The sequence below is a fragment of the Mytilus galloprovincialis genome, chromosome 4, assembly GCF_965363235.1.
Source record: "Mytilus galloprovincialis chromosome 4, xbMytGall1.hap1.1, whole genome shotgun sequence".
Taxonomy (NCBI): Eukaryota; Metazoa; Mollusca; class Bivalvia; order Mytilida; family Mytilidae; genus Mytilus; species Mytilus galloprovincialis.
In genome coordinates this window covers 26,758,761-26,781,595 of record NC_134841.1, presented here as the reverse complement: position 1 = coordinate 26,781,595, position 22,835 = coordinate 26,758,761, and the positions used below count along the sequence as shown (strand labels likewise).

General features: G+C 31.3%; 1 protein-coding gene across 3 annotated transcripts in view; it reads right to left on the bottom strand.

Moving 5' to 3' along the window:
* LOC143071729 (coiled-coil domain-containing protein 171-like) overlaps positions 1-12,307 on the bottom strand; it is a 38,464-nt gene extending 26,157 nt beyond the window's left edge. For 2 of the 3 annotated variants that reach the window (XM_076246237.1, XM_076246235.1), the window contains exons 1-10: positions 12,202-12,307; positions 9,346-9,470; positions 8,892-9,048; positions 8,710-8,789; positions 6,252-6,426; positions 5,767-5,879; positions 3,302-3,390; positions 2,581-2,621; positions 2,177-2,271; positions 1,692-1,784 (exon numbers count right to left, since the gene is read on the bottom strand). In XM_076246237.1, coding sequence (XP_076102352.1) covers positions 1,692-1,784; positions 2,177-2,271; positions 2,581-2,621; positions 3,302-3,390; positions 5,767-5,879; positions 6,252-6,426; positions 8,710-8,789; positions 8,892-9,048; positions 9,346-9,453 — 951 coding nt within the window. In that variant the 5' untranslated portion in view covers positions 9,454-9,470; positions 12,202-12,307. Of the gene's footprint in view, positions 1-1,691; positions 1,785-2,176; positions 2,272-2,580; positions 2,622-3,301; positions 3,391-5,766; positions 5,880-6,251; positions 6,427-8,709; positions 8,790-8,891; positions 9,049-9,345; positions 9,471-11,971; positions 12,089-12,201 lie in introns of those variants that run through there. The other variant, XM_076246236.1, reaches the window with a different exon arrangement.
* Between the last annotated feature and the right edge of the window lie 10,528 nt (positions 12,308-22,835).

Here is a 22,835-nt window from a genome sequence, read left to right as displayed (position 1 = left end):
ACATAGTAAGTTAGAGATCATGTACTTTCAGAGAGTACAATGCAATGTAGAAAATAATAAGAGCCAGTAGCTAATTTTTCTAAAAGTGATATAATATTATGTTCTGATGGATTTTCTTTCTTAAAATGATTTGATATAGAGCAGGAAATACCCCACAGTACTCTGATCAGGTTTCATTATCTGTTTACACCAAATAACGTCTTTATATAACAAAAAAAATGTGTAAAGTTAGATACTGAGAAAATCAATGTTTCTCAAGTTCATTTACCACTGCTTCCCCCCATGTGTTTTTTTTTTCAATGCTACAAATCCATTAAGCATTAAGCTACTACAGTACATTCCGGTTATTTGCATAGCCTATTTGTCAGACGAAATTATGCAATAAAGCGGAGTATGCTTATATCCGAAATGCCAAAATACGGAGTCAAATAACATCGATAGTGCAGATCAGTAAAAGGAAATCCTGAAGAAAGATGAACGTCCATAATCCTCCTACAACATATTGAATGATTATTTATTCTAATAAAAGTTATTTGTCTAGTGTCATGCATTTTATTTCATTGTTTATTCTTTCAATAAAGTTTATAAACACATTTAGTTTTAGTTTATTTATGTACCGACTTTTCCTTTACCTGAGATACGAAAATAAAATTGTTCTAAAAATAGATTTGTTTCTATGACCCGGATGTACAAATTATATTGTTACGCTTTGATTAAAACAAACTGTTGAATAATGCTTCACAGTTTATAATCATTTGATACAATAAATGTGTAATGAACTGCCTTTAATATGCAGTATTTACCGATTGCACAGTGATGTAACACTGTTACTTTAACCTCGTTAGTTTCGTATATGCAAAGCACATGTAATGGGGCCCTGCACAGGTTATTTGATGGACACGAGTGTTGAAAGTGAGAAAATATAATAATTTTAAGTTAATGTTCTTTTCAAAAAATATTAAAAATGCAAGATTGATGTATGAAATTCTTCAACCATATATAAATGCCCTGTAATATTTAACATAAATGTAGATCACCCCTAGCCAAATTACGAGATTGCACATTGGATAATGATCGATAATTAGCAGGCGTTATTGTTTTAAAAATACACCCAAAATGTAATCTATGAACAATGTTTGAAATACAATCAATTAACACCTTTTGAGATAGAAGATCATAGAATGGTTGTGTTTTTACAACAATCAGCTGATTGACATTTTTATGACCTCGAGGCTTAAAATAGAATATGGGAAACTTTACCTGTGTACACATCGAGGCCTTTTTTATAATCATATAAACACGAAAGAAACTGTTTTAAAACTTTATTTAAATAACACAGAAGTAAATGTAAAAAAATATAAAAAATAATGATGCATTCAAAAAAAATATACTTACCAAATTGCTGTTTCCGGTCAAAACAGCTTGTCAGTTTTAACTAAGCATATCTAGCTGGCGATTATTTTCTATGCAATTAACCGAAATGCCACTTGTGGGGCTATGCATATAACCGTACAATTTAACATTAGATGAATGGGAAATGGTTTTGTGCAGGAGAAAAGTATGCAATTAACCGAATTATGCTATTAAGCGGTATGCAATTAAGTGGAATCGACTGTAACACAATTCATGAAAAGTACATGACTTTATTAACTTATCCCAAAACATTTTCTCCAGCTGAATATCTTTCTTACCTGTACAATTTCAGAGTTAAATTTAGTTTCTAAATGGGATGCCCTTTCTGCTTCTATATTTTCTTCAATACTTCTCAGTTTATGCAATGCAGCCTGCAAGAAAATTTTCATAAATTTTTGTTCTACAGAACAAAAATAAACATATCTAAAATATTTTTTAAAGACATAGTACACTTTTTAAATCTTCATTTTAATTTTTTAATATAATAGTAATTTGATTTTTTTTTATCTTAAAAACAAAAAAATTCCAAGCATGTCAGTTTATCAAGGAAAATGATATATAAATATATATTTTTTATTCCAAAAGCAATACAGCAAATATGTATCAAATACAATATAATTACCCTATGGTTTTAATTTGGCATTTAACAAAGAAAAAGGCAGAAAACAAATGAATCTTTTCATTTCTAACACTTTTTCAACTAAATGTGTAAATACTTCTCAAGTACATTTTCTTTTCTTTGGCTAACTCCACTTCACCTTACCTCTAAATCTTTCTTGAGTCTATCTTCCCTCTCTTTAGCATACTCTATTTCTGTCAATGTTCTCCTTAAATTTTCTGTCTGGTTCTTTCTTTCAACTGTATAATAATTGGATATTTAATAGTTGCAGTAAAATATAAAACATCATTTAGTCACTCAGTATATGATATGGCTTATATTAAATAAGAAACCATTTTGAACATTTGACAATTATTATGAATTTTATTTATAATACTGCTGACATAAGGTATTCTAGAACCTAGTATTCCATTTATCACCAAACAATATTCCAGTGTCATTTTTTTTAATTGAAAACTTAGCATGTTACAAACAAACAAAAAATAAACAGTTCAAAACATTAAATATTCTTAGATTTTAATATCATTATTGACTTGTGGAATACTTACTTTCCAACTCTTGAATTTTGTCACTCATATCTCCAATGCCACTGTAAAATAAATTAAATGTGTTTTAGTCCTTTTACAAATCTAACCACCAAAAATAACTTAAGAACCTCTTCATGACAAGGTTTATTGCACCTGTCAGCATGTCATTTAAGAGAACTTGCTATTTATAAATTTCTTAGAAATTTGACAAGAAAAACATTCTTAGAAGGCATCTTCAGTATAAGTTTCATTGAAAAGAGACACAACTCCATTAGAAAACAAATGATCAGAGCTGGTTTTCAATATCACTTAGACATTGCTAATATAAACCTTTAATAAAAATTTCACAATAATTTTACATGAAATGTAGATGTGAGTGCTCACCATGCAATTTCTATATGTTGTTGTGTTCTATTAACTTTCAACCCTTCTGAGACAATGCTAATTTAAATTTCATAAATATCGCACAAAAATTTGTTCTCTAAAGAGCGTTTACAAAGCACCTTTTTTATAGAGTTTACATTTCCAAGGGGAATAACCTTCATGGAAATAATTGACCAGCGCTGAATTTCATTATTGTATAAACTTTTGATAACATTAGATAATAATCCTGTCAAAAAAAATTGACTTGAAAGTTTTTACAATGCAATTTTCCATATAATTCATATTTCAAAAATATTTGGTTTTATGTCCTCAGCAACTTCTTGTGCAGGGACATAAACAACGTAATAATTATACAAACTTTTCATGTTGCTGCACCAGAGAATCCAGTTTATCTCTTTCTGCCCTCATTATTTCTAACTCTGTTTGTAGTTTGGATACCTCATGATTCTGTGAAAAGCAATATGGTGTTTTATTCGGTATATGTTATTTATAAACTAAAAGATCAACATAGTATAAATGTTTTGAAATATTACATTTTTGCAATAACACAAAATGATCCTCAGGGCTCACACTACTTCAGAATTATAGGGAGAAGTGACTTCTCTTTTTGAAACTGATAGGGAGAAGTGGTGAGATTTGAAAGAGAAGTGCTCATTCGCGCGGTGCACTGCAATGTTTGGATTTTACAATAGTATAAAGGGCAATATGTAAATAATGTTCTTTTTATATTGTTCAATTCATATCTAAGTAAAAAAATTACAATTAAAGTTACATTTGAAATTAAAAGTTGTTTAAGTTTTACTAAAGTTCTTGTGAAAAACTACCAACTAAATATCTAGCACTTAAAAAAAAAATAATTTTAAAATGTAAAGAAATTATTATATATCAATTACAATTTAATTTAAAATTATCTTGTGTATGAAATTCAGTGTTTCTAATAAAAAAATATAAAAGTTATTAAGCTGGGCCATAATATATTGATATTAGTATGATAGTCTCAGAGTTAAGCAACTTTAATCAATAGTTTGAAACAATCCATAAAAAATATAGGGAATTATATACAACAATCAATTAGATCATGTAGATGTAACCAAAAGTCTCTTTATGCGTGTGGAATGCGTAATTTTTCCCTTTGGGATCAATATTCTTCTGTTAGCTGTTCCATTCGTGCGTCCGTAGTAATTATTGTAAAAGTACGGATTTCGGTCATAGCTGCTCCGGTTCAGGTCCGTAGTTTAGAAATCGGTCAATGGCGGACGAATGCAAGAAAATTTACAAAAATAAACGATGTTTGACAAGTTATTTGGAAAGGAACATGACGTTTTTAATGCAATAAATGGATTTAAAATTTACTGGAGGCAACTTTTATCACGTTTAAATGAAGTAATAAACTTATTTTGCCGCCGAAATTTAGGTTGATGTACGTTTTCGAGTAACAAGCACCGGAACTTGCAGAAATGCACGAAGTGATAAAAAGTTGTATTTTTATCAAATAACCTGCTACACACTGCGAAGACGATGCTTCAACCTCTTTTCTAAAGATAATGAATCGTTTATGTCTGAATTTCTTTAATTATCAATAAAAAACTGATGTTTCATCAACTTGGTAAAAATTGAAAATGTCCGATGACGGAAGCGACTGAAAGCGACTATCGCCATGGACAGGGCGACTTGTTTTCGCTTTTGGGGGTCGGGGAAAGCGAAGTGACGGTCGGGAAGGCGACTTCTTCGCCCAAGTCGCCTGGTAGCGTGAGCCCTGAATTCCTTAGTGGTGAGTCTGATGATCAGAAAATAATTTTGCTTATTTATTAAAACTTGGAAAACAGGGTTCAAAATTTTCATTTTCCATACTTTTTGTATGGTCAGAGTATGCCTATTCAAGATGTCAATCACACCGTCGCTTAAAGTTTAAGGTTTGACAGTATACTATGTAGAAGAAATATTTGCACTAAATTGAATACTAACTTAACATACATATAAAAGTAAGGTTTTTTATGATGTTATCTAAATTCTTAAGGATGTACTTAGGTGAGGTTAGGTAAAAATTAAAAAATTAAGAAATTAAAATTGATACTATAAGCTGGTAGAGCATCAATTAAGGATAAAGATAAGCTAAAAATATTAATAGGTCATGGACCTCCTTTTCGAGATATTTGAGATTTAAAATATGGCGGGAAAAGGCTGACTAGGACTCTTACTTTATATTTGCATTGGTATTATTTGGGTCTCAAAACAAAAGAAAGAAAATCAACAATCATCTAAAATTTTGGTAAATGACCTTTCATGAGCTATTAAGTCTTATATGAAAAAATAAATGGGTGTTATGGGGCAAAATATTTTACATTGTATTGTATGGAAAAACACCAAGGAGTCCGAACATTTAACACAAATTCCAAAACCTCACCTAAGTACATCCTTAAAGTATTAAGCTATGAAAGTGAATGAAGGCTAGTAAACACACCTTACACCTGGTCTTTTAAATTCTTATCTTGTTATTTACAATATTTACAAATCAAGAAATATATCCGATCAGTAATTAAATTTTAATTTCTATTGATAATTATATAAAGTGTCAATGGCTCAATGCTGATTGCTAATCAAGCATGTTATCATGAATTTACAAACTAACATGATAAAATATAGGTATCAATCTTGTATACACTCAGGTAGTCAAATAAACTAATATAGATTAAGAATAATATAAAGATAAATCACTCTGTGAGGTCTCAATATCACCTGGACCTTATGTTCTTTGGATTAATCTGGTCTTCAACATACACAACAATGTTCACTCAATGTTACATTGTAGCTTTAGTTATTTACCTTTTCTTCCATTTTCCTCTGTTGTTTTCTATCTTTGTCCTCTGCAGATTGACGTGTTGACTGTACTTTGTCTTCCATTTTTGTCAGTTCTTCAGTCAGCTCAAAATTCTTTCCTGAAATGTAAGAATCAAATATAATGTTTTTCTACTTGAAAAAATTTCATTTTATAATTACTATTACCATAAATATTCAATTAGGCAAAAGGAGAAAGGAGTTAATGTATATAAAACACTATAAAGTAAAGACTTTTTCAGAAAGCTTGCTTGAACAATTAAAGGAAAAATCCAATTTAAAATTCATGCATGGTGGGATAAAATAAAAGTGTTTTTGTTGCCTTCCTTTACCACTTAACATGTAGAATTCATCAATGTATCATTAAAAAAAAAACACAGAAAAGTGTCATTGACGTCTGTAGTTTACTGAATGGACAAAACATGATGATGATTAAAGAACATATCAAAAATATTTGTAAAAATGTTTATTACTTTCCAAATCTTCTCTGATGTCAGAAAAGTTTGACATTTTTTCTGCACTAGATTGTTTATGTTGATTAACATCACGTCTTGACTTGGTTAATTCAAACTCTAGATTCTGTCTTATAGCTTCTCCTTTCTCAAGCTGGGACCTCAGTCTAGCTACTGTTCCTTCTAATTCAGTTATCTGCAAATGTATGTTAAATTCAATCTTAAAGTTAATTTCAATTTAACATATCAATATACTTATGGATGTGAAGTTTTAAGTAGAACCAAGGAGGTTATATGAGAAGGAGAGAGGACGAAAGACGATAATTACACATAAAATGTTACCGACTTTTCTGTAAGTGGGTGTTAATTAGTTGAGATCGACTCTGTCAAAGAGGGAGATTTAGTCTTAATTACATACCCGAGTAAGAACGGAAAAACCTGAGGTGTCATAAACTGACCGGATATACAATTATTGAAATGTTAAGAAGATTTTTTGTGATCTTCTTAATTAAGTCCTATTATTAAGTAATTAAAAATTAAAATTTTATGTTAAAAGTAAACTTATTACCAATAGAAATGAAACGAATATCTGTCTCATTGCCGTCAATGTTAATATCAACAGAAAGCACTTTTACCTTGTTCCCGATAAATTTCTCTGTTTTAATTGCAAATATTCCTTCCGGTCGTTACCGGTCACCGTAACTAAAGTACTTTGCATATTCATATATTTTCTATGATTATTACCTGCCAATTCTCATCAACAAAAATTGAAAGGTGAAGCGAAAATCGTTGTTTAAAGTAGTGTTGTCAAAGGTTAACCGGTTAACCGTTCGAACGACCGAATACCGAATACCAAAATCGCTAACCGGTTAACCGGACTTTTTTCAATTTTGGTAGATTTGATATATTTGTATAGAAATCATTAAATAGTTATGTTTTATTTAAAAATTGTCGTCGTGTTAATTAATTAGACAGATCAATTATCCAGTATATTGATTGTTATTGTTAATCCTAAAAACATAAAATTAATTAGAACTTGTCTCTCAGCTTGGGGCAGGATCTTAAAGAAACATAATTAGTTTACATGTTTTTTTAACAGTAACTTTAAATCAGTAATGCGATTAAATTTTATGATTTACTTCATAAGTTCGTTTTTAATCTATTTTAGTGTAGACCTACATCTAAATGTGCAACCTCCGTCGTGCAAGGCGTAGTCTTACTTGAAACGAATTGCTTACTAAAAATTGTGAAATGCAAACCAATGTGAATGTTCTCAATGAATACGTGATAGTACGAGTAACATGCTTAAAGAAACAAGCTAACAAAGCAAAGAAACAGGTCGTACGGTGACTTATAGTTGTTAATTTCTGTGTCATTTTGGTCTCTTGTAGAAAATTGTCTCATTGGCAATCATACCACATCTTCTTTTTTATAATTAATCATTTCAAATTGAAACACTCCACATTATTTTCGGAGACAACAAGAGAAAAGAAAAGAATAATCTGTTTCAGACATATTCAATCCTACGAGATATAGAAGTTTTACTTTATTTTTCAATCTTAAGTTGGTACAGACGCTATAGTTGATATGGTGCATCTGATTATTAAAGATCAAACTTCGCCAGGAATCCTCAAAGCAAGTCGTATAATGCCAAAAGGACAATATTAAATTTTAAAAGTGTAAATTTATGACTTGGATGAAAGGTTGTCAAATTGACACTCATACTACATCTTATATCTATGTGTAGGGTACTATTGATAAGGCTTTCAAACCCCAATCTGAACTATACCGGTTAACCGGTTAATCGGTCGAACGATTGTCCGAGTAACCGGATAGGCAAAAGTGTACGATTTGACAACACTAGTTTAAAGCAATGTAGTGTTGAATAAAAATCGCACACTAACTTTCCTTTAAACCCTCATAACTTTGTCATTTCTCTATCTTTTTTCACGGTAGACAGACAATTGATTTTGAAATTGCACGTCCAATCTTTTCCCATATCATAAACACCTATACACTGCATTGTTACCAAAAATACAACTGAACTTTAATGACCCAGTCACTGATTACAATCACGTGACATATGTGATTTATCTAATAGCCCGAACTGCTCGTGGTAACAGCCTGGTACATCAGAGGGCCATGTCAAGTGGGTGATAAACATGTCAGTTTCTTTATATTTTTATCATTTTTCTCTGATCGAACTGCTATCCTGGGGATGCTATTTTGTATCAAGCAGAGTGTTCACTCTCCTTCTCATATAACCTCCTTGGTAGAACTTAAGTTTCAACATTGCCCCAGGATTCCTAAAATTTTCTGAAATTTAATTATTGTTATTTTTCTTCATATATCAGAAATTATGAAATTCATAAAGGTACTTTAAAAAATGTCTCTGTGCTGTAAAAATAAAATTAACCTTTTGAAGTGATGGAAAATATTTTCAAAACCTTATACTTGTGGTCATAAATAATTTAAATACCTCTGTATTTGAACGACTTGTTGATTCAAGTCTTTCTTTTTCTACAGCATTTAAACGTCTTCTTAGCTGGGAAACTGTCTCTGTTAAAACAAAATATAAAATTTAAGCAGTTTATTTCAAAACATTTCAAATCTCTCTCTAACAGTTATCATACAATCATTGTGATTTTTAGACTACCTTACCTTGTTCAGCTTGCAGGTCTAACTGGAATTGTTTAACTTGTATTCTTAGTTGATTGTTCTCAAGACGAAGTTTCCCATCTTCTTCTGATGGGGAAGATTTAGACAGATTCCAATCTTTGGTCGGACTACCAAACCCATAGGAAATATCTGCTGGCTTCTGAAATATTTCAGTTATCATGAATTGACAAGTTTTAATAGTGTATAATAATCCTTCATTCCACAACATGAAACTTTTAAAAGTCTACTAAGCTGTTGCATATAACTTCAGTGCTCTCTTACTTATTAATTTTATACATATTTGTACATCTGAACATGGCAGGTCAAAAATATCATTTCTTTTTTTATTTGAAAAATGTCAGACAAAATAATTTCATAGATTCATACAATAATGATGACATGATGATGTCAAAACAAATGATAATTCTAAAACAGGTAAAGAAAGTTATCTACATACTGTATATCCTTGATAGGACTGTGTTCCAAAGTCATTCTCCTCCCCACTGCCTGCTGTCCCCATTTCTGTCGGCTGGTTAGGATGGTACATTTCACTGTTAGTCTCCATGATGTTACTTAAACATTCTGGAACAAAGCCAAATTTTAAAAACTTAAAACATCAGTGGGAGACTTAACATTTTGAAATGATAAATTACCATTTTACATCATGTACATAGCCAATTCTTTTCTTTATTTTACCTGAGAATTTCAGTCTCAATGTTTTGATGTATTTTTTAAACAAGTTCTTGGTCTACGTTTCCTCTCTCACCCTTCCCCAAAAATTATGTGTGTCAAGCCAACTATTATTATGTTAAAACATTAATATATCACAAAATCTTATTTGGAATAGTTTTGAATTCTGGAAAATTTATATGATAAAGAAATCTATGATGAAAACATAACTATTCACTGATCTTTCAGGATGAACTAACTGATCCCTTGATAATTTTATGAGCCATCTTTAAAAGGGTTAATTTTTATCATTATCGCTTTCCTAGAATTCAAAATTATTCCAGATTCAAATAATTCCTTGTTATATGGTTTAATGGTTAAATAAAAGGCACACCAACTTTTTTTATAGGAAATGTAGGCAAAGATGATGTACTTGTTTAAAAATTGTAAATTGATTACTTTGATAGCAATTAGGAATCTTCCACTGTTCCTTTACTAGTCTTATATGAGTGAACTTGACTTTTGATCATCATGACAGTGTTACCAGAGAGCATGATTCTACATTCAAATTAACTTTGTCTCCACTGGAAATTAAACCCTGGACTTCTGTGTAACAAGGCACTTGAAGGCAGTATGTCTATTGACTGAGCTAAAGAAGTACGCTTAAGGCAGAGTATTTATCTACTATATTTACTATGGGGAGCGATCCTGTCACACTTCCCCCACGTCAAGAGTAAGTATATCATATAAGACTCTCACAACACATTACATAGCAAGAAATCCTCTCTAACCACCATGGGTTTGACAGTTGGGTGACAATGTAACCAGGGAGCATGATTCTACATACATTACAAAATCAACTTTGGTCTCCACCGGGACTTAAACCCAGAACCTCTTTGTTACAAGGTAGTGCATATATACCAACTGGGCTAAAGAAGATCTTCCTTAGCTCAACAGCTTACGATTGAGTAAGTATCTACCACATTTACTAAGGGATGCAATCCTGTCACACTAATATTCATTACATTATTGTTAAAGGAAACCAAATTATTTTTAAATTAATTGTTACTTTATTCATTTTCTTTATCTAGCAATACACCAACTTAAACATGATTGTAAAATAAGGCTCACCACAAAATATTTTAAAAAAGGGTGAGAGTGTGTAGGGTGCTAATTTGCTAAATTATTATAATGAAGGTAGTAATGCCCTTTTACGTTCAAATTGGTTAAAATTTTACCCTGATTCGCCATAATATCCTTATCGTGATTCGTCAGTGGTCTCAAATAAAAATTAACATAATTCTTCAAAATCAGTCGAATTTTTTAAAGTCTAAAAGAAAGTGTACATTTTATCGTCATGCACCAAAAATGACTGTTCACGTAATTTGGCAAGAAATGTTACCGTGCCCATTCACTTTCGTACCCACTCATGTTCACCCCCTTTCACTTTCACACCCTACATGTTTGCGCCCAATTTTATTGGTTTTGTGTTTAATAACTTTGTTTCGCAAGTGTATTGCTATAAGTATATTTGTTGTCATTGTCTCATTATAAAGTGAGACTTTTTTTTTTTGGTGTTGAATAAATCTTAATCATGTTTTGGATAGTCAATAATAGTTTGTTAAAAAAGTAACAATACTTTCTAAATAAAGTGGGATTCTGTCAACGTTTTATTTTGTGTTGAATAACTCTTAATCATGTTTTGGTTATAATAGTTTATTGCTATATTTTTTTGTTTCATTGTTTCAGATCAAAGAGACAAAACCGTTAAAAACAATTATCTTTTGTGTTTTTCATTAAAATCTTCAATGTTTTACTCATACCAAGCTAAATACATTCACATTCAGCATTTCAACCTAAGCAATTTAAAACAACAATCATGATTTTCCAATAATTCAACTGGAATTTTGAACTAAAATTGGGCGTGAACGTGTAGAATGCGAACACACCTTGGGTACAAACTTGAGAGGTGCAAACATGTAGGGTGCGAAAGTGTATTGGGCGCGAACGGACCTGATACCAGTGTAACTGTAAGGGAGCGAACATGATTTGCACAAGGAAACTAATCGAAAATAATCATAATAGTGTTTGAAAACTTGCAGTCAAAGACATATATGCAGCAATTAAAAGTCTGACTGAAGACTTATCCAACCATTATAAAAAGCACACAAGACAAGCACTGACTGAGCTCTGCTGATTAGTCCAAATAATTATGACGTCTTAAAAGGCTATTATAATTTTTTTCTTTGACGCCTTACTTCGAAGTAAGGCGTCAAAGAAAAAAATTATAATCGCCTTTTAAGACGTCATAATTATTTGGACTATCTGCTGATATGCAAAATGACTTCCAATATTTAAGGCAGTTCGCACTGTTTCTTTCATTTAGTGATCTATTGTCAGTATTGATAATATACCTTCTGTGAATTTTTCGAATTCAAACTGCACGTTTGTTATGACACCATAAATTTAATTTCATTGCTTTTTAGCAAACAACGGCAAAATTCGAAAATGTGTGCAAGTCCAAACTGGTCAAAGATTAATATTTGATAAACAAGCAACAGATTTAATGATTAGTGCAAGAATTTTTTATCGAAAATTTCCAGATTCAAAATCATTTACAAGTTGTCTCGTTAGCTTTTCTTACTATGAGTTTGTTGCTGAAGTTGAAAAAGCAAAAAAGACTATACAATTTCCAAGTTTGTTTAGACCGCCATTAAAGTTGTTGATACTTCCGGTTGTTCCGATCTTTTTCAAATATCCAATTTCATTGGTCAATAGTAAAGGTAAAGGCTACTGTTACAGTATTTCTGTATCGCTTAAGTTTTGTCTATGTTCACATGTTTACAGACCCCACCCCCCTTTTACATGTTGGCCTCATATCTTGACTTACATCTAGAAATTGACAATGAAGATTGATTGGAAACAAAACTTTACGACAAAAGAGATGAGTCCAGCTTTCCATTTGCGAACTCCATTTCTAAGTAGCAACATTCCAGCAGTATGCACATATACGGTGTATATATCTCCCAATTGATACGATATTCCCGTGCTTGCATTTTCTACCTTTATTTTCTTGATAGAGGATTGTTTTTCACAAGGAAGCTATTAAATCAAGAGTTCCAAATGGTGAACAGGGCCGTAACTACCTATGAGGCAGGGGAGGCAACTGCCTCCCGAATTTTCTATACTCCACAATTTTTTTTTGAAGTAATAAAATGAAAAATTGACAATATGTACACGAAGAACTTGAATTAATGTTGTAAGCAACACAAGATTACAGTTTTAACAGTGTTATCATAATACGTGATATCTGTCATTTTCCGGATTTTTTTTTTCGAAAATGGACCGTTTCAGTATTTTCTTATTATTTTTTTCGTGTGGCTACGATAACACATGTATATGGTTGAAACTTTGCTTTCGATAATTTTGAATAAAACTTAACTATTCACATTTATTTAGGAGCTCAATTAAGCAGAGGAAGTTCCCTTATACATAATGTATTGTGAATCTTTTATGATATCGGAAATTCATTACCGACTGAATCAGCTGTTGGGTCAAGTTTTTAACGTCTTCCGATCGTACGAGAACATTATGGTCAATGCCTTAGTAGTTATAAAAACACTCCCAATTGTTGTAGCAGGGACTTTATAGAAAGTCCCTGGTTGTAGTTATATACATGTCTGTTCAACTTTCAACAATGTTGAAATTCAAAGGTCCTCGATAAAAAAAATATCTTGCGTTCTATGAACTTGCTTTACATGTATTTTGAAGTTACCAGTTTGATTTCTAACAAAAATGTCTTAAAAAAACAGATAATAATTGTTTGCATAAAAATTTCTTCCAGGATCCAGCAATACTGATATGTTTCTTAAAGTAAGGAAATCGAAGGAAAACGGGTGATTTTTAGCCATATTGAGAAAAAATCCGCGGTCACAATGTATTTAATGTTGACAATTATAGGTAAAAGTACGGTCTTCAAGACGGAGCCTTGGCTAACCCCGAACAACAATCTCAGCTTGTTTTTGCATAAAAAATGCTTCCAGGTTCAAGCAACACTGATGTTTCTTAAAGTAAGGAAATCGAAGGAAAACGGGTCATGTTTAGCCATTTTATTGAGAGAAAAAAGATCTTTTAGGGGCGGCCCCCAAACCCCTGCCTCCCCTGAATTCGAACCCTAGTTACGGCCCTGGTGAAGTTGAAATCATCTCTTCGTAAATTTTATGAACGCCATCACGAGTTGGTTGACCGTTATGGAATAACCTTACAAAAATGATATTGGATATGTTCCTTACGTTGTAACTACAATCCCTTTCCCTTTCATAAATGTGACCTACCGAATAAGACTATTTACCGGATTTGTTATCTCATAAGCAACACAACGGGTGCCACATGTGGACTCAGGATCTGTTTACCCCTCCGGAGCACCTGAGATCACCCCTAGTTTTTGGTGGGGTTCGTGTTATTTATGTAATTTTCTATCTTGTGTCATGTGTACTATTGTTTGTCTGTTTGTCTTTTTCATTTTTTAACCATGGTGTTGTCAGTTTATTTTCGATTTATGAGTTTGACTGTCCCTCTGGTATCTTTCGTCCCTCTTTTTCACAGTTATTTTTGTAGAATTTGAACAGAGACTTTTAGAAAGATAAGGATTTTAAATTAAAATAAACGAAAGCCTTTTGTAACTTTTATCAAAATACGGTTCATATCATGCTGTGTAAAAAATAATACAACTGCATGGGTCATGGAGCTATTTGAAAAGCTAGATCTCTTATTCTGTATTTACATTAAAAAAAAACAATTGGTTTCTGATTACTTTCTGGTGCATGCCTTGTTTCAATGTATTGTTACAGCAGAAATCCATTGAGTGTGTAAGTTAACTTTAAGTGCCGACCGTTAGTTAATTTAATATATGATCTATAATTAGCTTGCTTGTTAGCTGAACCTTGAACTCATTATTAGGTAAGTTATAAGTCGGAGTAGTGTAAGCCTACAAACAGATAGATATTTTTTTTTTGTCGAACTAGTTTACCATTAAAGGAGGGTAGTATACCTAACAAAATAACGACTTTGGTTAGCTAGGAAGCAAGCTAACCAAAGATATAACCTTTACCTACACAAGGCATTTCGCTGTAATAATAACATTTTTTTAAATCAGTTTCATGTAAATAGATCTCAATTATAGTGGGCTTTCAGAAAATAGAAGTGAAATCGACGTCACTGGACAGACTCGTTTTTTTTTTTTGCTACTAAACAAACAGAGAAAAAATATCTACATATTCTATTAAAATGACAAGGGTGCTACCAGATGAGCTGCGGGAGATTATTGACGCATGTTCGTTTTATTGATCATTTTACTTTGCGATAACCAGATTTTCAAATTTTTGGGAAATTGAACTGGGGTTGGACCAAAACCTTATGCTACTAAGTAATGCCTTATGGTATGGCAGTCGAAAGGGAACGACCGTCTGGATAGAGTTTTGCGACCACCATGTTGTTGACCAATATAGGGGCTTCTACTAATTACAAGTATCTGAGACTACTATGACACATATTATGTGTAGCTAGTATGTAGCCTGGGATCCTTGTTCACTTGCTCGCTTCTAAGAGGAGAAGGTTGGACAAGAACCCAAGGCAACTATTTATGCTACATTCAAGTTAATGGGTCACATCAATTCTTTTTAATAAAAAAAAAAATGTTCTAGATATATTTGTATCTTCACCAAGTTTTCTTCATTTAGAGGTACACATTTTCTCTAGATTCTTCAAACATCTTCCTATATCTATTAAAGGGGCACTAGCTACAAAATATATATATATATAAAAAAAAAAAAAAACGTAAATGGGATTTTCTTGTTCAATAATTAATGAAAGTGAAAAAGTTAAATAATAATTCGCACTTAGCAACAAGTATGGTTCAGTTTTGACAAAATAAGCTAAGAAACATTAAAAATTAAGTATACACTTGCAAGTAAATAATTCGACCTAATTGAATCCGTATTCATGTGAACCTCAATTTAACCCCTTGGCGAGAGATGGATAACGCATCAATCGTGCTTGGTCAGTCTTTTCAAAGGAAAAGAATGTCAACATTGAAAGTGGAACGAAGTTAAATCATTTGATTGCCTGATTCGATCGTCAAAAAAATCGGTCTTATACAGGTAAACACGATAGTTATATGTATTTTTAATCTATAATAACAAATTATATACTAGTAGATCTAGAACAATCAAATTGCACGATTTCTCTTTTAGGAGGCTCGCGGGTACAAAAATTTCAGCAAAAAATTAAACATTTGTTTTTTTTTCATTACAAATCTTATTTATTACATGTACTATTAATTATTACGTTATGACGTGATACAAAAATCAACCAAAACAATCGATTCGGTTTGGCCCTAGATGACTTTTAAAATGTTTAAATCATTGAAAAGGCTCCAAATGATCTCCCTTTGGTGCAAAAATGCCATTTTTTGGCATTAAAATTGAAATATATTTTTTCATTGGTGACCTATGTGTTTTATTATTGTTTTCAAATAAGCTGTACATAAATTAAATAATTGTTATATTAAAGCGATATCTGTAATTTAGTTCTTTTTTTTTTATTTCGATATTACCTCTATTTCTCCTATTAGTTCAACAAAAGGACATTAACAAAAATGTATGCTTCTTTCGGAGGCGGATTGTAAGCTTAAATGAACAGTGACCCCATTCTTTTATTTCATTTTTCTATTAAGTATATGATAAAGTTCATTTATAAAAAAAAATATAGCAAAATCCTATTTAAAAAAAAGAAGAGTTATACCCGCTATCTGATCAGCGAACATCTTTAAATGTCAGGGTTTTAATCATGAAGCAATTGTGTAACTGTTAAAGACAGATAGACAGAGAACAGATCTCTGTCAAATCCTTTTGACTATAAATTAATCAATTTGTGCCCATAAAATTAATGTATTCCTTTATTCTAGAAGAAATTATCAAGACAAAATTCTGGTGGAAAAAGTTACTTGTAGAGGTTCGAGTCCTGCTGATTGTTTCATTTTTAGCTAAAAACTATTTGAATCCATATGCACATTGGAAGTTTCAGATCACGACTCTTTTGCAATCTAATTTGAAAATGTAGATCTCTAATTTCGTAATACTACATATTTAGTATACTTTTGAGTATCAAAATCCTGCGTAGGAAAAGATTCATCAAACTTATTTAAATGAATTCGGACCTTCCCTTATCTGATCACCAGCATGGCTAAAGGTATTACTCCCAAAGGTATTGTGAGGTGACACGTCCAGGTATTCAAGCGATTTCCTGTCGGACTTGCAAGTTCATGCATCGTTTCACTTCTGAGGGTATTGATCAGTGTACATGTACACGGCCCATAATTTGTAACTGTCCATTTTGAACTATCAGGTGTATAATATACATCTTTGTCATGCGTGTCCGATAGTGATATAAGTACTATGGTGTCTTCCCGATTGTCCCACTTTTTGAAATTACAGGTAAAAAAGTAATGCAATTTTGTGGGACAATCGGTAATATGTTTGTGGGACAGTTGGGAAGTTTAAATGTGGGACAATTGGGAAATGTTTTGAGTTGTTAATTTCTGTGTCATTTGGTCTCTGGTGGAGAATTGTCTCATTGGCAATCATACCACATCTTCTTATTTTTTATTGAAGTCTGATTCTTCTGTATATAGTTGGTAACGAGTCTTGTCGACAAAGACAAAAGGAATATTGGTAAAATAATCTTTAATAGTGATTATTTAAAAGACAAAACTGGTCAAAATCTAGACAACAGCTTCGTTATCAATAAAGAACGTTGTTGGTTCAGGTGATTTTTTAGCAGTCTTCAATAGCGCAGAGAATGTTGTTAACATGTCCTCTGAAATCCCTAGTAAAATTGCAAAGGTACTAGTGGAAACATTTCTCCATCAACAATTTCATATAGATGCTGGAACATATTAATTGACTGTTAGATATACTGTTCCCAGATAGAGGGTAGAATGTTAATGAGTTTATACCTTTTTAAATTGCATGCATGCATGCATTATTTATTTATTTATTTATTTAAAAACTTTACGAAGAAAATGTTATTAAAATTATGGTATTGACATTTGTTTTATAAATATTAAACGTAACATTGTAGATATATTTCATAAATCAGAGATATAATATTGGTTTTATATTAAAAGTGTTTTTATCTGATGACTTTCTTTTATATACTTTTGTAAAATTAATATTTTATAACTTTATAAAATTAATATTTTATACTTTTCTAAAATTAATATTTTGTACTTTCATAAAATTAATATTTCATACTTTTATGAAATTAATATTTTGTACTTTTATAAAATTGATATTTTATACTTTTATAAAGTTAATATTTTCATACTTTTATGAAATTAATATTTTATACTTTTATAAAATTGATATTTTATACTTTTATAAAATTAATATTTTATGTGCAATAATTAATTCTTGTTTATTTTGCAAAACAAACAACATGTTTATCTAAGAACATTTTACTTCATAAAATAATATGGGACAATCAGAACTTTTTATGTGGGACAATCAGAACTCTAAAATTTTAAAAAGTGGGACAATCGGGAATAAACCGTGACTATTCATTACTAAATCCATACGCTTCTTAATAAATAACATTTCTGGTGCAAAGAATATTATTTATAAAAAACTAAATAATTCAGATTTTTTTTTGAAGGAAATACAAAATCTATTTACACATTTTTTCCAAGGGTAAATTTGGGGAAATGTAAGTATATACTCGTTGTCAATAATGAAGGACAGTTTGAAACCTACAAGAAATATTGATTAAACATAAATGTACGCACTTGTCGACCATTCGTTTATACGGCTGGATAGAAAGTTACAGAACTATAGAAACATACATTTTGTTTTATTTGGGGTATAAGTTTTGTCGATAAAAGCCAGTTTGCGGAGCAAATGCAATGCAATGCATATGACAGAAAATCTTATCATGTTGGACAGTTGTAAAATATCTTTTATTGAAAAAATTAGGAACATTTATTTCGTGGGAAATGATAAGAAGAATTCGTTTTAAAATGTTTAAAAGGCCAAAAAAAGAACGAAGTTGAAGAGCATTGAGGACCAAAAATTCGGCCTAAAAGTTTTGCCAAATACAGATAAGGTAATCTATTCCTCAGTGAGGTAGAAAAGCCTTAGTATTTCAAAAAATCAAAGTTTTGTTAGCAGTAAAAGCATACTTTTTAAAAATTTTACAAGTAAATAAATCACTCCTAACATTTGAGTATCAGGCCCAAAATCCTAAAGGCGCACCTGTCAAGACAGTGGCATATATGAGGGTAGTTATACCCTTTACCGTCAGGCGGTCATTTTCGGATACCGTTAGCGTTAAATTGATGAAAAATATCCTTACCGTGATTCGTCAGAGGTCTCAAACTTGAAAAAAAAATTACGTGATTCGTCAAAATAATTCGATTGTTTTATCGTCTAAAAGAACGTGGACATTTTATCGTCATGCACCAAATATTACCGTTAACGTCATTTGGCAAGAAATACAGTTATTTGTCATGAAGGGACCCCCATTACCACCCTCATATATATATTATTCTATTGACGGTGACCTGGACTACATGCGAACTGGTTTTGTCTTTTGTTTAATTAAGTGCATATAATTGAGAATGAAAATGGGGAATGTGTCTTTATTTTTTTTTGCAAGGAGAGGTAATATTTTAAAAGAGAGACAAAAGACACCAAAAAAACTCAAAGGTCTAAAAAAAAAAAATCGACACATATGTGCCGAAATTCAACAACCCGACCGAAGAGCAGAAAACTCAACACATCGATAGAATCCTGAGTGCTTTTTTTGTTTGGTTTCACCGTACGCATATCCCTATTCACGGTTCATTAAGCCGCTATCCATTTATTGGTTAATGTATTTGGCGGGTAAATTTTGTCGAGACCGGAAGTCATGATCTAACACTGGAACTGCAAAACTGAATCTAAAACACCTATTTACGATTTAATAACTTGACTTTGTGGTTGGAAATTCATTGTATTATCAGTCAGGTAAGTCTTATTCTTTCTCTATTGACACAAAATGGCCCTGTCACTGTGTAATTTAATGTTTATAGCTTGATTGACGAGAGCGAGTAAATATTCATATATACGATGATATACACCTCCTGTTTATGGCCAGATTATGTCTTATTGTTATCAGTCCAGATATTCATCTCAAGTCATAACTCCTGTCGATGAAAGTTAAATGATCAAATACGCGAAAATTAAAGTTGCCATATTTTAAATGAGCTAATATGGGAATCGAGTGGACCGGTATACATGTAAATGCTGATATTTAAATTTTTAACAGGCTAGGGACAAACCACCAAATGGGTAACTGTTCCCCAAATGAGTAACAATCCTTCATTTGAGTAATCATTTGGAGTGCTAAAAAACTAAATTTTCTTAAGAGTCTTTTTATTTAAAATGGCACATATTCTCAATCTCAATCTTATAGGCGAGTGTAATATTTGAAAAAGACGTCTAGTTAGGACTTTAATGCACCCACCTAACACACGGCTAATTTCTTTTTTAAATGAAAGAATAATGATTTAACTTTGATTTTTGCCCGGTCGTCACAAAATCGTACGGTGCAGTTTTTGTAAAATTGACGTTTATTTCAGAAATTAGTTGAAAATTGTAAAAATACGACATGTTTTTCAAGCAAAAGAAATTAGTCGTATCTCTTCTTTTAGACAGAATAATTAAGTGAATTAGATTCTTAAAATAATGAAAAACAATATTTGCAACTATAACTCCGCATGCTTTTTGCATTCCTTCTAAATATTTGACATTTTGTACGAAAATTTTCATAATCCTGACCTTTTCGGATCTGCAATTAAATTTTTTATTAAATGCTTTTGCACTCGATCCGTTTTAGAACACACTAAATCACTCATCAGTTATCGTTTTTTCATTCAAGATCAAGACTTTATCTCAACATTTCTTAAAATCACGAATTTCTGTAATTTTATGATGTTGGGTAACATCACTATAGTTTCCTGAATCCCTTATCTATTTCGTTATCGTTTTTATACGCCCGTCAAAATTTTGACAGGACGTATTATGGTATACAAATGTCCGGTGTCCGTCCGTCTGTCTGTCCGGCGTAAACATGTCGCACCGTAACTTGAGAACGACTTATCCAAATTTCATGAAACTTAACATGGTTGTTTCTTATGATGGTCAAATGATCTGTATACTTTTTGGTGAAAATAAGATTAAAACTTTTCGAGTTACGGCACTTTGTAACTAAAACAGGGGTGTGGTTTTTTCACATGTCGCACCGTATCTCAAAAATGATTCTTGATTATGGCTTAAAACTTTAAACACTTCTTAGTTATATTAATCTTAATATCTGTATACTTTTTGGTGATGATTCAAAATTTTATTTTTGAGTTATTGAGTATTTTGTAAAAAAAAGGGGGAGGGGTTTTTTACATGTCGCACCATATCTCAAAAACAATTTATGATTATTGCTTAAAACTTTACACATGTCTTTGTTATATTAATCTGAAGATCTGTATACTTTTTGGTGATGATTCAAAATTTCATTTTTGAGTTATTGAGTATTTTGTAAAAAAGGGCGAGGTTTTTTTTTTACATGTTGTGCCGTATCTCAAAAACAATTTATGATTATTGCTTAAAACTTTACACACTTCTTTGTTATATTAATCTAAAGATCTGTATACTTTTTGGTGATGATTCAAAACTTTCTTTTGGAGTTATTGAGTATTTTGTTAACCAGGGGAGGGTTTTTTTACATGTCGCGCCGTATCTCAAAAATAATTTATGATTATTGCTTAAAACTTTACACACTTTTTTGTTATATTAATCTAAAGATCTGTATACTTTTTGGTTTTGATTCAAAATTTTATTTTAGTGATATTCAGTTTTTTGTAAAAAAAATAGGGTTGGGGGTTTCACATGTCCCGCCGTGTCTCAAAAACAATATATGGTTATTGCTTAAAACTTTCTCAGAAACTATTTATGATTATTGCATAAAACTTCCACACAAGACGTCGGGCGTATCATGCGCTCATGGCGCAGCTGTTTATTTTACTGAATATATAAGTCGATTTCCGTGTACTTAATAGTGCTATTAGAGTACGATAAATCATATTTAAACGGTTATATTTCTATCTTGAACTTCAGTGGAGCTTAAATAGATATAAAATCGTCCGAAAATAAGATCAAATCAAAGTAAAACATAGTTTTTGAGTTCTGTAGAATTCACCCATTTCTAAATAAGGAATCGTATCGGAAAATTGTAGAAAATCTTCCGAGTCGTGTCAAATTTTCACAGTCCAGTTCACAATGAAACCCTTCCTATGCTAAAGAGCTAAAACTATCCATTGATTGACAACAGATTCATAGTCTGTCATGTATTTACCAAATAGAAACTATGTAGTTAAACACTTTTAAAATGAAGATACAGTTGTATTGCCGCAGTGGGAAAACGAAAAGATGAAGTTTACAGACTGGTCGATGAATATGAAAAAAATGAAAACATACCATTTGAAAATACAAAATATCATAAGAGTTGCTATGAATATGGACCATAATTTGCTATTGGGCTCGTTTCCTATAACGATAGAAAAGTGATAAAAATGTGTATTACTGTAAGAAAAGTTGTAACTACATCTAAAGATGCCTTTATTTTTATCAACATACAAGTGTATGCTACTCTTCCCTAGAAAAAAAATTGAAATTAACAAATTTCAAAGAATATACGACAGTATTTTTGTGTCGTTTCTCGGTTACTTTTCGCTTCCGAAGTGCATAACGCTGACTGATTTATAGATAATCGTCACCGGCAAATTCGTAACTTTTGCTTTCAAATAATAAAGAACATCGACCAATAAGAATAGTCAGAAGAAAATGCCGAGAACTATAAGTATTTCTGTAGCAGGTGTAAGAACACTAGCGTTACTTTGGTTTCCAATTTCGTAACGCAAATTTTAGATGATGTAATCTGCTTTGTTGTAATAGAATTCTTTATAACAATATGCAAATATGAACTCTTGCGAGATGTTCAAACAGGTAAATCAGAGATGATTTACATTCTAGTTTTGTTCTTCGTAATAATTAAGTTAGAAAATGACGTTATCGTTATGCGTTACATTTCAAACGAAACAGAAGTCCAGTTATTTCCTTTTTTTTATTAAAATTGTTTTTTGTCTTTAAGTTCTAATCATTTCCGGTCATACGTGAAACATGTAACTAA